General features: G+C 46.3%; 1 protein-coding gene across 2 annotated transcripts in view; it reads right to left on the bottom strand.

The window, feature by feature from the left end:
* Positions 1-3,711: 3,711 nt before the first annotated feature.
* RBM18 (RNA binding motif protein 18) overlaps positions 3,712-16,274 on the bottom strand; it is a 15,025-nt gene continuing 2,462 nt past the window's right edge. For both annotated transcript variants that reach the window (XM_083721903.1, XM_083721904.1), the window contains exons 2-6: positions 15,605-15,732; positions 8,918-9,044; positions 7,260-7,346; positions 7,011-7,096; positions 3,712-4,534 (exon numbers count right to left, since the gene is read on the bottom strand). In XM_083721903.1, the coding sequence (XP_083578029.1) occupies positions 4,375-4,534; positions 7,011-7,096; positions 7,260-7,346; positions 8,918-9,044; positions 15,605-15,732 (588 nt within the window). In that variant the 3' untranslated portion in view covers positions 3,712-4,374. The remainder of the gene's footprint in view (positions 4,535-7,010; positions 7,097-7,259; positions 7,347-8,917; positions 9,045-15,604; positions 15,733-16,274) is intronic.

The raw sequence follows: 16,274 nt of genomic DNA, 5'->3' as shown, positions 1-16,274 counted from the left end.
TGGCGTATTCAGCTCTGGAGGAAAATGAAAGTGGATGGATCTCCCTGCCTCTCAGTATGTTCCTGTTGCTCATGTGACAAAGATGCTTCAACCCTTAGAGCCAGGGTTGGTATCTGTGGCCCTCCAAGTGAGGGAAGGACCCATATCTCAGTGCTTTTGCATTACATTCAACCTCTAGAATTTCCATTTAGGGCTGGGAAAGACTCTTGCCTGAAATCCTGGAGAGCTAGCTGCTGCCGGCCAGTGTAGACAAGGCCAAGTTGGATAGTCAACAGATCTGCATTGATAGAAAGGCAGCCAACGATGCTCCTATTCTGAACTACTACAACTCCACCACCCCTGGTCATTGGCCATGCTGGCTGGAGCTGATGGCAGTTGCAGTCCAACAGCCTTAACTGGACTGAAGCCTCTCCATCAACCACTGCCTTAGATTGGCTTGAGAGCTAGCAGCAAGAATACTTATAGCAAAGTATTGGAAGACACAAGATCTACCCACCCGGGAAGAATGGCAGATGAAGGTGATGGACTATATGGAACTGGCGGAAATGACTGGCAGAATTCAAGACCAGGGAGAAGAGTCGGTAGAAGAAGATTGGAAGAAATTTAAAGACTATCTACAGAAACACTGTAAAATTAAGGAATGCTAAAAGGATGTTGGAATGAAGTAATGTGTTTTTTGCAGTAATGCTATATAGGGTTAAGGAAGAATGTATTGTTAACAGGTCAGAATGTAAAGTTACAATATATTAAGATAAATTAGTAAGATAAATACAAGAATGGAAAGGATTTGCTGAAATAATCAATTGAACTAGAATACAAAAAAGGGAGGTGTGAGGAGGTCAAGGAAACAAGTAAATGAAAGACAAGCCATGGAAAGATGGATTTCTTTTTAACTGTTTTTACTTTTTCTGTATTTTGTATTTTCTGTTTTTCTTTTTTTCTTTTTGTAATCTTTTGAAACTTTAATAAATATTTTTTTTAAAAAATAGATTGGCTTGAGAGCTGAGTTTTGCAAGATGGCTTTCACAACTGCCTTCCTGTAAAAGTCCAAAGGGTGTCCTAAATTGGTGGATGCACTTAAGGCAGAGGCTCAAATGCCTGCTCAGAAGAGGGCAACCAAAATGACCCAGCAGTTGAAGCAATTCTCTTTGAGGTTACAATTTGGGGAGCTTTTTAGAGAGGGTGACTAAAAGGAGACTTGTTAGATGTATAAAACATTGTGCATGGTAGGAAGACAGTGGCTCAAGAAGGATCCCCCCCCCCCAAAATCATGACACTAGAACTTGTAGACATGCAATGAAGCCGAATGTATGTTGGATGAGTCAGGACAGACCAAAGGAAATCCTTTTTCACACAGCACGGAGTTAAAACTATGGAATTCACTCCCACAAGGTGTGGAATGGGTATCAACTTGGATAGGTTTAAAAGATTAAACAAATGAATAGAGGTATATGTGGTTCCAAGTCATGAAGGCTATGTTCTACCTGGATTGTTGGCCAAAAAACCATAAAGAGTACCGTATTTTTCGCTCCATAAGACACACTTTTTTCTTCCCAAAAAGTAAGGGGAAATGTCTGTGCGTTGTATGGAGTGAATGTGTGGTCCCTGGAGCCGAATTGCCCAGTGGAGAAAAGTAGATCATGTGGGGTTTTTTGAAAGAGGGAAGTGGGTGTTGAAACAAAGCCACTAATTGGCAAGCGATCGGGGAGGGAGATAAGGGACACTAGGAGACTGCCTAGGAGGGGGGAGGTAAAGACAGCTAATTTGCAAGGAGAGGAGACAGGAAGACTAAAGCAATGAGGAGAGAAATTAGAAGAAAAGGAGGAGCAAAAAACTGCTCCAGCTAAGGAAAAGACACTAAGGCAAACAAGAGGGAAGGGAGTGTTGAAAGGAAGCAGCTGATCGGCAAGGATTGGGAGATAAGGGACGCTAGAGATAAAGGAGGCTGCCTGGGAGGGGAGAGGTAAAAGCCCATGGATCCTCAGGATTTTTGCACTGGGTCACCCCAAAGTCACCATCAGATCACATAGCATGTCCATGGCTACAGTCTGCACCAAAAAAACCACGCATCCACTGTTTCGTGGGGCCACAATGGCACAAAAACGTAGTTACAAAGCACGGATCCACATGGACCCTCAGGATTTTTGCACTGGGCTACCCCAAACTCACCGTCAAATCAGGTGTCTGTGGCCACAGCATGAACCTCCAAAATCATACATCCACTGTTTCGTTCAGAATATATATTTTTTTGTTTTCTTCCTCCCAAAACTAGGTGCATCTTATGGTCAGGCGTGTCTTATGGAGCAAAAAATACGGCAATTTCTTTGCTTTTAGTAATGTGTGCACATTATGCTTGGCTGTGGGGCATGAAGGCCGCTCCCTGCAAGGCCCTTTCCACCTGGCCTAGGGGGTGGGGCCCACACTCACTAGCTCCACTAAAGAGGCTCCTGGGAGACCAGAGGGGCATCACTATGCCTGACAACAAATCCCAATTATTGGATTCTTTTGCCCCATCTTTTTATGCCTGCCAAACAGCCGTGTCATGCTTACGATATTTTATTCTCTTGTTAATTATGCTGTTTTAAATGTGCATTTTATATTTGACTTCAATTAGCAATGTTTTCTTTTGAAATGTTTTAAGTTTTGCTTTTTTTGTTAACTTTATGTTAGATATGTATTCTGTAGTTGACTCCTTTATGTTTCATCTTTAAGATAATATTTTAGTTTTCTGTTAATTATGTTGCTTTGACTGTATACTCTATATTTGACCTTCTTCAGATCAGTTTATTGATGTTTTAATATTCTATAAACCACTTTGAGATTTTTCTTAAAAATATAAAGCGGTATAGAAATGAAATTAATAATAATAATAATAATATGCTGTAGCAACGTCTTAGAAGCAGCATTTATTCTGTGTGTGAGAGAATACATCATTCAAGATAGTGCATGCCATCTCAATGCTTATAACCACCTACATTATATGCATGATTTAAACGATTTTAATTTATTCATCACAGCACTCAACATAAACAGTGCAGACTGACAAGGCAGCAGTAGCAAATGTTTAAGTGCTGGAGATTCGCCCTCGCCATTGCCAGAGTTGGATGTGTGTTAGGATTCTGCAAGAGGATAGAAACTTGTGCAAAATCCTGCTTCTTGGCTATCTTAGCTGTCATCTAAAACACATTAGGTGACTTTAGCTTTTCCAGAAGGGGTCAGTGGGGTGGCTGAATTTGTTTGGTGTTTGTTGTGGCGGCGGGGGGGGGGGGGAACCACACAACTTCAGTACCTTGTACACCTCCTTGCTGTTCCCCCACCCCAATGCATAATGATAAAGGTCAAGGTAAAGGGCCCCCTGACCATTAGGTCCAGTTGTGACCGACTCTGGGGTTGTGGCGCTTATCTTGCTTTACTGGCCAAGGGAGCTGGCGTGCAGCTTCCGGGTCATGTGGCCAGCATAACTGAGCCGCTTCTGGCGAACCAGAGCAGCACACCGTTTACCTTCTCACCAGGGCGGCACCTATTGATCTACTTGCACTTTGACATGCTTTCGATCTGCTAGGTTGGCAGCAATGCATAATGATACAAAGGAGTAAAATATACAAATGAGATCAGTATGCATGATTTGGGTGCAGAATTGGGACCTTTTAAGTTTGAAAAGACAGAAAACGCCCAGTTTTGCTGCATTCACAAGCATTTCACATTAGACTATTTTGCTTCAAAAGGTGCACTTCGAAAGTCTGCATAAAGTTTATTCCTGTACAATCATTAGAAAGTTTTGATACATACACCCAGATGAGCTGACGTCGGCAGAAAACCCAGCACAGAAATCCCACCCCATTCTTGCCAGGATTCAAGGTTGTGTCCCCAAGGTGGCAGACACAGGAGACACCTGGCTGGCTCAGCTGCGGAGGTCACAGAATTCATCCCATGTTTAGATGCTTGTCAAAGATACCGTTTTCTAGCCTACTAGCTGCATCAGGATTCTGTATCTTCAGGCTGGAGAAATACAGCAGGAGTGTGTTTGGTGTGTCTGTGAGAGAGAGAGAGAGAGAACTCACACATATATCTGGAGTCTTGAACTAGCCACAGGAGTAGATGCTTCAGGTTTCACTACTGAAAACAACCTTGGGTTCTTTATAGGTCTGGAGATGGCGTTGCAGTCCCCCACCATTGTCACCACCATCACCACCAACACCAACACCAGGAGAGGATTTGCTCCCACGTGCAAATGGAAGATGCAGGAGAAGGTTCTGAAAAGCCCAGGATGCCACACTCTATGGGGAGGCAATCAAGTCCCATCCAATAGAGTCCTCCTTTCATCCTGGTGGACCTTTGTTAGTGCCAGAAAGGGACGTTGCCTCTGACAGCAAATCATCTCTTTGACTTCCAGGCCGCTTTGGAGTATGGGGCAATCCGTTTTTTGTCTGGCGGCTTAAAGTAGGAATATGGCGCTGCCGGTGGGAACTCTGCATCCGGGTTCTCCGCCATCATCTTCAGCTTGGCCTCAATGGCTTTGATCTTCGTGCTGACACTGTGGAGGAAGGGAAGAGTAAATCTGGTTGAAACGTCAGCCTGTCTGTCCTGGGCCTCGATTTAAAATCAGAATCTAAGGTGGACGGGGGCTTAGAGCTGGAGAAGCATGTAACTGTCGTCATCATCATCATTATTGATTCGTCCGTATCCTGCCTTTCCCCCCAAATTGGGACTCAAGGCAGCTCACCCAAATTAAAAATAACACAGATAAAATGTATAAAAGGTAATAGTTAAAAAGGAATCAAGGTCTAGTAGAATTAAAACAATATAAAAAACCCTATTAATATACAGAGAACAAAAAGAAAACAGCACTGTTAAAGCTCTTTCCTTTAAAAAGTGTCAGATCCCAAAGGCCTGCCAGAATAAAACTGTGAAGACCTGCTGGCCAGTCTAGCTTTAGGCAAGGAGATCCAAGCTGAGAAGGCCTTCTTCCATGTCTCCCCCCCCCCCCACCAAGCATGGACAGGCTTTATGGGAGGATACAGTTCTTCAGACAGCCTGATCCTAAGCCCTAGCAGGCTTTCATAACCAGCATGAGTACTACGCACCTCTGGGAGCGTCAGTTTTTTTTCTTCAACAATAGTCTTTGCAAAACCACCTGATAAGCAGCTTCTGAATCCAAGCAAGCTCTCAAAAACTAATTGGTGTTCTGGTGCCAGAGAAGGGTGGGGTATTTTAAAAAGGCAAAATGCTATCTTGCAGCTAGTGCAGAACACTGTTGCCCACCTGCTGACAGGTACAGGGTGGTAAGAATACATTCTATCCCTTGGGAAATATCCCTGCTCATTTGTGGTTTCCAGACCCAGTTCTGGAACTCCAGGTGCACCCTATCCACTAACCAAGCCTTTTCCCCAGGGGTGACCCAGCCATGTGGTCTGGGGATCTGCCATGTATTCTGAATTTGTCTTATGAATGGAATTGCACTGCTGATTTGATGCTGTTGACAGCGATGGCATTCCCGCCCCCCCCCCCCGCCCTCCCCTGCTTAAAGTTAGCGCTCCTGAAATTTTAAAAGAAGAAGAAATAATCTGAGTGCTGTTTGGAGCATTACAAACCCTCATTCAGGAGGTGGGGCACCCTGCAGCCCTTTCTGTAAATATGGTTTTGCTAGACTGCAACTCCCATCACTCTTCACCACGCTGACTGGGGCTGGTGGGAGTTGAGTCCAAAATGCCTGAAGGGTCACAGATCCGCCCACCCCACCCCCCGCCTCTCCCACACACTACCTTGGGTTAAGGTGGTACCTTGGGTTAAGTACTTAATTCGTTCCGGAGGTCTGTTCTTAACCTGAAACTGTTCTTAACCTGAAGCACCACTTTAGCTAATGGGGCCTCCAGCTGCCGCCGTGCCGCCACTGCACAATTTCTGTTCTCATCCAGAAGCAGAGGTACTATTTCTGGGTTAGTGGAGTCTGTAACCTAAGGCATATGTAACCCGAGGTACCACTTTAATGTTAAACTATTGCAATGCACTTTGTGGAAGACTTTCCTGAGTTTTCTGCTGAAAGGCAGCAAAAAAATATTGTAGAAATGAACCAAAACTCACACCCAGAACTTGGAAGCCCAGGGCCCAATGTAAAGCAGCCACCTGGATGCCAGCCTCATCTAGGACTATGGGGCTGGGGTAAGGTTCGACTCTCTCCTTGGCTACAAAGTTCATTGCCTCCCAGCCTAACCTACTCCGCAGGGTTGCGGTGAGGATGAGGAGAGAGATCCAGGATCCTGAGGCACTGGATTCATAGTCCTGGATACAAAGAGCTACCTCAGGTTCACTGGAATGGAATTTCTGATTCCACACACACACACACACACACACACACACACACACAGTACCCTCCCCACACCCAATCTGGTATCAGATCACCAAATGGTTTAGAAAACGCAGTTAATTTCAACAGTGAATGGCTATGCAGTCAGGCAGGGGGTGGGGTGTAGTTTGCTGCTGCTGTGGAAGCAGAGGTTCACAACCCTAAAATGTATTTCATATAACTCACTTTTTAATTCTAGTCTGTGTATATAATACTGTTGTTTTATTGCTATGGCTGATGGCTGATGCAAATAAAGATTCATTCAAGTTCACAATGTTGCCCTATGGAACAGAAGGGGGACTTGAAGCAGCAGGATGGGCTGGCAAGTTCAGGACCAAAATAAGGACTTCTTCACATAATGTTTAAAGTGTTGACAGCTTTAAAAGGGGCTTGTATATAAACTGATGGAGGATGAGGGTTTGTCCACATACAATATGGAACCTCCATGTTCAAGGCAGTCTACCTCTGAATAGCAGTCATTGGTATTCAACAAGAAGTTCCTGGCTTGTGGGTTTGCCAGAGGCACCTGGTTAGCTGCTGTGGGAAAGAGGCAGCTGGATATGGGTCTGATCCTGTAAGCCTCTTCTTAAGGTGTCTCCCGCTGAAGCTGAACCCCCCCCCCAATGCATACAGCATGTTGCGGACATGGTAAAAGCACAATTCTCACCTCAGATTAGACTGGGTTGGCTCTGAGCTGGATGAGGGTTCCAGGCTGATGGGAAGTATCTTTTCATTCTTGTTCTGATCATATCTCTGGGCAATTAGGGGTGTTAGTGGAAAGAGAAACAGCAGAAATTATTTGACAAGAAGGGAAACAGGCCCAACCCACAAACAAGCAAAAGGAATACAGGGAAATGGGAGGGGCTCCTGCTGCCTGCTCTTCTCTGAATTGGGAAGACGGTCAGGTTCTGCTTACCTTGACCTGGGCGTGAGCCCACCGCACCACCAGCTTTTTGGAGAGGGCTAGCTTGCCATTGAGGGACTGGATCGCCTGCTCAGCTTCCTGTAGGAGAAAAACACCTTCAATGAACCCCTTTCCCAGGGGCTTCAGCTGAGTATTTCTGGGCAGTTACTACAGTGGTGCCCCGCAAGACGAACGCCTCGCAAGACAAAAAACCCGCTAGACGAAAGGGTTTTCCGTTTTGGAGGCGCTTCGCAAAACGAATTCCCCTATGGGGTTGCTTCGCAAGACGAAAAAAATCTTGCAACCCCCCGCGGGTTTTTTCCGCTTTTTCCGCCCTTTTCTTAAGCCGCTTATCAGCTGTTCCGCTGATAAGCCGCTTAACAGCTGATCGCTGGAAGCCGCTTGACAGCTGTAGCGCTAATCTGCTAAGCTGTCAATGGGCTTGCTTCGCAAGACGAAAAAACCGCTAGACGAAGAGAATCGCGGAACGAATTCTTTTCGTCTAGCGAGGCACCACTGTACTCTGAGCCGCTAATGGGTAGTGCCAGGCTTTTGAGGGGGGTTTTCGTTTCAAAAGGGGCTGCAGCATAGAATTTAAGGGGATAACAGGTGCCCAGGTTTCTAAGTGGCCTGCAGGGTGCACCAGACTTTTAATTTTCCCAGCTACTCTTTGTAGACCCATCAAATTGTAAAGTTGGAACCATGGAACTGTAGAGTTGGAAAGGAACTCTGAGGATCATCTAGTTCAACACCCTGCAATGCAGGAATATGCAGCTGCCCCATACAGGGATCAAACCTGCAACCCAGACATTATCAGCAACACAATCGAACCAATGGTCATCTAGTACAGTGTTTCCCAACCTTGTGCCTCCAGATGTTTTTGGCCTACAACTCCCATCATCCCTGACCACTGGTCTTGCTAGCTAGGGATGATGGGAGTTGTAGGCCAAAAACATCTGGAGGCACAAGGTTGGGAAACACTGATCTAGTACAACCCCCTGCAATGCTCAGAAAGCTCCACTAAACACATGTGTGCAGTTTGCAGAACCAGAACAGAAGGCAGTCAAGGAGTGTTTTTAAAACGACCAATGCACCATTCCAAGACACACAGCAAATCTCTCTCGCCTCCAATTTTCCCAAGGCAACCCTGCTGACAGAAAGGCCAGCAAAAAAAAAGATATAGCTCCGAGGGCAGGAAAAATTGCTATACGATGAAACTCCATTGGGGAGGCAGGAACAATAAAAGAATGTCTATGGAACCCCCCCCCAAAAAAAAAGGTTTGTTGGGAGTTCAGCAAAACATCTGGAGGGCACCAGGTTGGGGAAGGATGGCCTACTACAGTCACCTGGCACAGCCAAGCCTACATCCCCACCAGAATCCTTAAAGCTGTGGAATGCTCTAAACTGAGTGATCCTCAGCTTTGGGGATGGGGATGCAGAACAGTGGCAGAGCCCTAGATTCAATCTACCTGCCTGCGTCCCTGGAGAGCCACCTTTCCTCAACCAGGTGCTCTGCAGATGTGGTTGGGACCCCAACTTCCACCAGCCCCAGCCATGGATGATAATGTTGTAGTCCAGCAACACCTGGAGCAAACCAGGCTGGGGAAGCCTGGAGTAGACACTGCTGAACTAGACGAGGCAGTGGCCTGACTCAGGACAAACCAACCTACCTGCTTGGTTTCAAAGTTTACAAAGCAGTATCCTCTGGGCTGCCCTTCCAACACGCCAGACTTGTGGAAAAGGAAGTCAAATTGCTTCACCTTGCCAAACTTCTGAAGGAGCTTGAGAAGGTGGTACCTGGAAGGAGGAGGAGGGAGAGAAGCCAAGATGATGACCTCTGTTGGTTAAGCGGGTTTGAGTGAAAGGCAAGGAGGACAAACCACTAGGCCAACTCAATTCAAGCAGCTCCCAGCTTGTTGCTTGGGAATGGAAAAAAATGAAGTTGTCCCCAGTATGTGTGTGTGTGTGTGACCAAGGGGATTTAATTAGTTAGTTCTATGTCCTGCTTGACTGCAGAACCTCAAAGCGGTTCAGAAAAAGAATGAAACAGTAAGATTAGTAAAAGCAATCAAAGCATTAAAAAAATTAAAACTAGCAATAAATGAAAAATGCATTGGCATTATAAATATATAAATATCTAAACAGCAATGTTTTAGCAGATACCGAAAACAGTGAAATTGCCTGCCTGTTATCAACAGGCAGGGAGTTCCCAAGTGTAGGTGCCTCCACACCAAAAGATCAATTTCTCACTAGTCTTATGTGCCAACTGTAAGTGCCAGTTCTTACAGACAGAAGCAGTCGAGTGGGCATATACAGAGTAAGGCGATGTTGCAGGTAATCTGTTCCCAAGTTATTAAGGGCTTTGTATACTGATGAGTGAGAGCTGAGGACCGTTCTGAGGGTGGGGCAGTTTACATGGTCCAAGGCTGCTGTGGCCTTCAGCTGCCAAACTCAATGCAGTGACCTTGTAGCCACACGGGTGCCAGCCAGTTCTCTGAAGCCCAGTACAAGGAAGGACATTCCAGGAACTGAAGCGATCTCCCAGGCCAGGTTGCTACAGATGTGTTCCTGGAACAGGAAGGAAACAAGGGCCAACTCAGTTTGCCCTGGCCCAAGAAGACCCTAATGAAGTGGTGGAAGGAAAACAACAGCCGGGTCTTATGGTGTGGACAGGTAGTCCTCACACTTTCCTTGAGGTGGTGTGGCTGGAGAGGATATGATGGACGCAGAAAGCAAAACCTATCCAAAAAGCCCTTTTAACAAAGCCAGGAAAGTACTGGTGACTTTTTCTTCTTCGTTTAAAACGTTGGAGAGCTGTTGTTCCCAAACGTTTTGGGGCCGCTATCCTATCGGTTCCATGATCTTGCCCCCATAAAAAGCATTGTTCAGAACACTGTCCTCACCTGAAAACACAAACACCTTTTGCCACTTGGCCGAGAGAAGCACACACCTAGCTCTCTCCTTTAGCAAGTCCTGTTGGGGTGTCTCATTTAAATGCATGTTTGTGCGGCTGTGCGTCAACCTTGATTTCATCAGGATTCACCGCGCATCTTTCCCTGCGGTGTCTCCACTGAGCACAGCTGGAAAGCGATGAAGCCTCAGGGACATCGAGCTTAAATGAAATGCCGGATTTTGCTGGGTGGGTGAGAAATGCTGAACTGAAAACAATTTAGTGTTCATACATGGGCAAAGTTAGCAATGCCCCTCTCCACTCTGATGTTCATTTCACAAAGGGATTTCTTAAGTTGGCAGAGACAGGGCTGTCCACATGAGAGAGGAGGAGATGGTCAGGCAACTGAATCCTGAGCACTGAAGTGGAAGCCCTGGAACCCTGGCCTAGTTAAGGCAAGATGAGCCAGAAACGGAAAGAATATGAGGAGCTGTAGGTCAATGATAGGGTCCTTCCAAAGGCTGCTGGACTCCCATCAGCCCCAACCAGCATCCTACACAAACTTACCAAGGAACTAGCCCCTCTGAACTCAGTGAAACTTAATTCTGATTAGGCTGTTAAGTACATAAATCACTGGTACTCTTGAAAGCAGCCAGGGAGCCTACAAATGTGGCATATTCACAAACAGGCCATCAAATAAGCCAAAGGATGTTCTGGGCCTGAACCCTAATAATTAATACCAGCATGTTGTTCTTTATCCTGTTGCCTTCAGTTTTTCTGTTGTTATTGGTATTGCATAGGTATTGGTGTTACTATAATTTTTAGCATGTGATGTTTAAGTGAAAAGTTACATACACAGACACATATTTATTGATTTATGGAGAAACTGGATGCTGGCTCTGCTTATGTCTGAGCTGAGCTGCATTTTGAGCTCTCCTTCTGCACATGGGCCTTTGCACTCTGTGGTGTTTGTTGTCCAACAGGAACTGCCTGCTACAGCAGTGTAGTTTTCTTTGCTCCTTTTAGAGAAAATATAAAAACCACCTGTTCTGTTTGTGTGTGTGGCTATATGCTGTGTAGTTTACCCAAATGTCGCACTCTAGCTCATTATTCTGAAACCACATACACACACAAACTGGAAGCTGATCACAGAGGCACTAACTAGCACTCAGTTCCCTTGAGTCACAAGAGGACAGTTTCCTGGATTCATCACCAGCCTGGAATTCTGCATTTCTCCCTCATCTTCCAGTTCTTTGCTTCCAGTATTTTTGAATGTAAGGAATTATGAAAGAGGCCCAGAAAGAGTTTGTGAGCAACTGGAGAGCTGCATTGTGAAGAAGGAACAAGAAGCCAGGCTGTTGGAAATTCCTGGAGCATCTTGATGGGGTACCTGGGACGAGGCAGGGGAAGGGGAAGGTCACAGCTCTGCTGCGGCTGCAGCCAGGTCCCTATTCCTACTTCCTGTCATCCAAGGCAAGTGTGGGACAGCCCGTCCAAACCCCGCTTCCTTTTCCGTCAGTCTTCCTCCTGGCACCCTAAGAGCTATTCAAACACTGAGTCAAGGCTTCCTCTGAACAATGCTGTCCCAAGGATACAGGGAATGGTCCTAGCCACATGCTAAAGCCATTAAGGCTGGGAATCCTGCCCCACTGGGAACCAGCAAGCTGTTGTTAAAAGATGCTGTTTGCTGAGCAAAGCTTATCAGGATGGATCTCAATGCAGCAGGCAGAGCTGTGGTGTAGATGTGCCTTTTCGAAGGCCCCCCCCAAAAAAAATTGAGGCAGAGGCTAAAATGCAATGCACTATCTAAAAGACAGTAACATGCACTCCTATGTAAGAAGGGCATTTTGCAAGGGGCAAACTGTGGCATCAATGCAACCTTGGTAACAACCACAGCCCTCCTAAATGGAAGTCAGTGCAGTTAAAGCAAGGCAGGCTGGGACTTTAGGTTCTTTGCAGTAGATAAGAAAAGGACTGTTGACTCACAGGAGTTTAACAAGAGCATAAACAGAAATGCCTCCACCACTTTTCTGAAACAGAAAAAAAAAAACTTAGGGGGGAAACCTGGAGTGGATTTGTGTATGGAAGGGCTAAGAGCTGAGCTCCAGTATTGAAAACAAATCCATAGTCCTGAGCATGTGTGGTCATAGACAGAAATATTGCCCCCACTTCCAAGTGCCTGTGTCCTTGTCTCCCCATGCTCCCAGCCTTCCTTTTTCACCAACCTCTTGTCAGTGGACTACAACATGTGTGTGGGTTGGAAGAGGGGGTGGCAGGCCTTACTTAGAACTTAGGAACTGACACAAATATTTAGAATACTGGACAGAAGCAGGCTAGGAACAGCAACTAACATCCCACTCCAGACTGTGGTTTTGGTGCCGTTTCAGCCAAAAATGCAATGGAGTCTAGCTGTCCAAAGTTCCTCCTCCTCTCTCCCCTCACCCTCTGCTACTCCCCACTTGTAGAATAGAAATAGAGACGCGGGTGGTGCTGTGGTCTAAACCACTGAGCCTAGGGCTTGCCAATCGGAAGGTCGTGGTTCAACTCCCCGTAACGGGGTGAGCTCCTGTTGTTTGGTCCCAGCTCCTGCCAACAGTTCCCATCATCCCTAGCTAGCAGGACCAGTGGTCAGGGATGATAGGAGTTGTAGTCCAACAACATCTGGGGACCCAAGGTTGAGAAAAGCTGCTCTTAGTGTTTCCTCTGAGGTGCTTACTTTCAACATGTGAGCAGGTTTTGCTGCTAAAGGAGCACTGGCATGTCTGGAGATAGGAAACACATACATAGGCAACTTTGGAAAAGAAAATTATGAATTCATAGAGAAGTTTATCAGTGGCTGGTAATCATAAAGGCTAAATGGAACCTCTTTGTTCAGAGGCAGTCTACATCTAAATACTAATGGCCGGATGACAATAGCAGACCCTGTGGTGGATTTCCCAGGGGCATCTTGTTTGGCTGCAGAGAGCAGGTATTAGATGGACCTACATTCTGATCCAGGACCCAGGTTCTTCTTATGTTCTAGTGGGGGGCATTTTCTGGATGTCCACAAGGGTCAACAAGCACCTGACAAAGGTAAGGTTTGAAGCTAAGCACCCCACCTTTTCTAAGTCCAAGCTCCCTTAACAATTCACTCAACGCCGCTAACTCTGTAGCCCCAGATCTACAGAAGCTTCAAAACGTCAGATTTTACAATGTCAGGCAAATGAACTTCAGTTCCTAGATGCTGGGGTCAGAATTTTCAGGGAAAGAAAACTGTATTGGATGTTCCCTGCCTTGTAAGGTATATGCAAAAAAAAACAAAAAACAAAAAACAAAAAACACAAACCAACAAAACCTGAAATGCCCCTGTTTGGCCAAGTACAGAATCTGAAATCCCTAAGGGGCAGGTCAACCAGACCTAACATGTACTTTTCTCCTTGCACACCTCCTGGGCCTTTAATTCCCACCCCCAACTTTCCAAACAGGCCCTTCCCCAAAAGGCCCAGGCAGCCTGTCAATTGAGCAGTGCTCACAATTATTCACCCCCAAGAAGCCACAGCAATATAAACACTGGGCAAAAAATGGTAATTAATGCAAAAACTGAGAAGAGGCCAGCCAGTGCAGCGCTGAATGAGTCGCCTGAAGAGGGCATTACGTTAATGATGGACTCCACTTAGAGGTACGATTATGAGTGCTGCCGGGCTGAAAGGAACAGCACTTGGAACAAAAACCTCAAGGCACTTCCCGAAACACAAGAAGCCGGGCAAAAATTGCTTCCACAGCTGAGAGGCCCACAATATCCGGGCGATAAAACAAGAACAGCTACTTGGAATGCATAAATTGGAGATTGTTTTGTAAAGTGTGTTGCGGGGGTGGGGTGGGGAGAGGAAAGACGGCCACCAGAACCCCTGGCCCGGCACATCTAATATCCCTCTGAGCAATCAAGCTCTCCTCCCTCAGCGTTTAATTGCCCCACTTCAACTTGCTCAAATGTGTTAGCACGCAATTTAAACGCGCTAATCATTTGGAGGCCAAGGGAATGTCAAATGCACACACTTAAAAACGTTCGCCGCCACCAGAAATGGGACCGGGGTGTGCACACAGCTGCGATTATTAGAGAAGCAGCTCGGAGGAAGCCCGAAGGGGCTTGGGCCAATGGAGTTTCTCTCAAGGCACTGTCAGCCACCAGGCCTCGCCACAGTCACAAAGGTTGACCCAACTACGCTTCGTAAGGCAGTTACAGACGTTCCTGGATCAAGTTAGCTGGATCTCAGTTGTCCATGCACCGCTAACCTTATGGCTGGATTACTGAGATGTGCTCTATGTGAGGCTACACTTGGGGGTTGGTCTGGATGCTACAGCTGGTGCAGAGCATGGCGGCTAGGTTGATTGTGGGAGCAAACGACTGCCAGCATATAACACCTTGCACTCAGGATTTGCACTGGCTGCCAATTTACTGCTGGGCCAAGTTGAGGGTTTTGGTACTAGCATGCAAGTCCCTATATCGCTCAGGACCAAGTTACTCAACAGACTGACTTATGGCTTATGCACCCAATAGTTCACTGCAGTCCGTGGGAGAGTCTCTCCTGCAAATTCCAAAGATCTCAGACACCCACTCCACAGTAACTTGGAGCAGGGCTTTTTTAGTAGCTCCCTTGTGCTGTAGAATAGCACTCCTGTTCAAGATACAACAGGTGCACACTTTCTGGAAACAGCTGGAGACATTTTTGTTTCGACCGGTTTTCCCAGCTGGATAAATGGGTGTTTACCACCAAAGTTAGTATTTTAGTCTTGTTGGTTTTGTGTTTTGAAACTGCTTTTAATCATTTTGTGTAACTTGCCTTGATATGGCAGTTTAGAAGACAACTAATAAATTAATTATGGTGCTGGAGGAGACTCTTGAGAGTCCCATGGACTGCAAGAAGATCAAACCTTTCCATTCTGAAGGAAATCAGCCCTGAGTGCTCACTGGAAGGACAGATCCTGAAGCTGAGGCTCCAATACTTTGGCCACCTCATGAGAAAAGAAGACTCCCTGGAAAAGACCCTGATGTTGGGAAAGATGGAGGGCACAAGGAGAAGGGGGCGACAGAGGACGAGATGGTGGGACAGTGTTCTCGAAGCTACCAGCATGAGTTTGACCAAACTGCAGGAGGCAGTGGAAGACAGGAGTGCCTGGCGTGCTCTGGTCCACGGGGTCACGAAGAGTCGGACACGACTAAACAACTAAACAACAAATAAATTAACTGTAATGATGATGATGATAATCCCCTAGACTCAGCCATTGGGATAACAAAGATGTAGGTAAAATTGGCACAGTGGACAGGAATTAAACAGAAAATTAAATGCTAGCAGAAGCCGAGTTCAAATAGCAGCAAAACAGAAACGATGGAGTGTTTTCTTCTTATTATTTTTTTGGAGAACCCCCTTCCTTTCCTGCCACTCAAGAGCTAAAGCCCAACCCCCTCCCTTCCCTGCCCCTCACTCACTCTGTAATCTTGGGGTCGAGGTTTCCGATCCACAAGCGATGTCCATCCTGCAATGCCCCTTCGGACAGGATAGACGCATTCTCCAAGCGCAGGCTCTGCGTGGGAGGCACTGCGGTCGCCATCCGCACCTGGGGAGGCGGAGAGACAACGAGGAGAGTGCGGTTGGTGGGGTGAAATTGAAAAAGGAAGAGGTTGCGCATCCAGCAAGATTATCAGCATCATGAGAAAAATCCTGCTCAGTTTTCTCTTCTCTTTCTCTTGCTGATATTTAGAGCTTCACTTCTGACTGCTCCCTATGCCAAGGTCTAGCCCCGGGAAACACCACTGCAAACTTGGGTCTCCATATGTTTTTGAACTACAATTCCCATCATCCCTGACCACTTGTACTGCTAGCTAGCGGTGATAGGGGTTGTAGCCCAAAAACAGCTGGACCCAAGTTTGGGAAACCCTGCCCTTAAACCATAGCACCACCACTTCCTAGTACCAGCAATTTGGGGATAATGATGTTGATGATAGTTATGATGATACAGCGGACTGTTATTGTACACAGTGCTGGTATGCTGATCTTTAAAGCCTGGGTAAAGCCCTCCTGATGTCATTGAACTGCAATTGCCATCGCTCCTATCCACACTTAACCTGGGAGTAAGATCCATTCAGTTTACCAGGACAT

The sequence above is a fragment of the Podarcis gaigeae genome (assembly GCF_964106915.1).
Source record: "Podarcis gaigeae genome assembly, chromosome: Z".
NCBI lineage: Eukaryota > Metazoa > Chordata > Lepidosauria > Squamata > Lacertidae > Podarcis > Podarcis gaigeae.
This window is presented reverse-complemented; position numbering and strand designations above follow the sequence as displayed.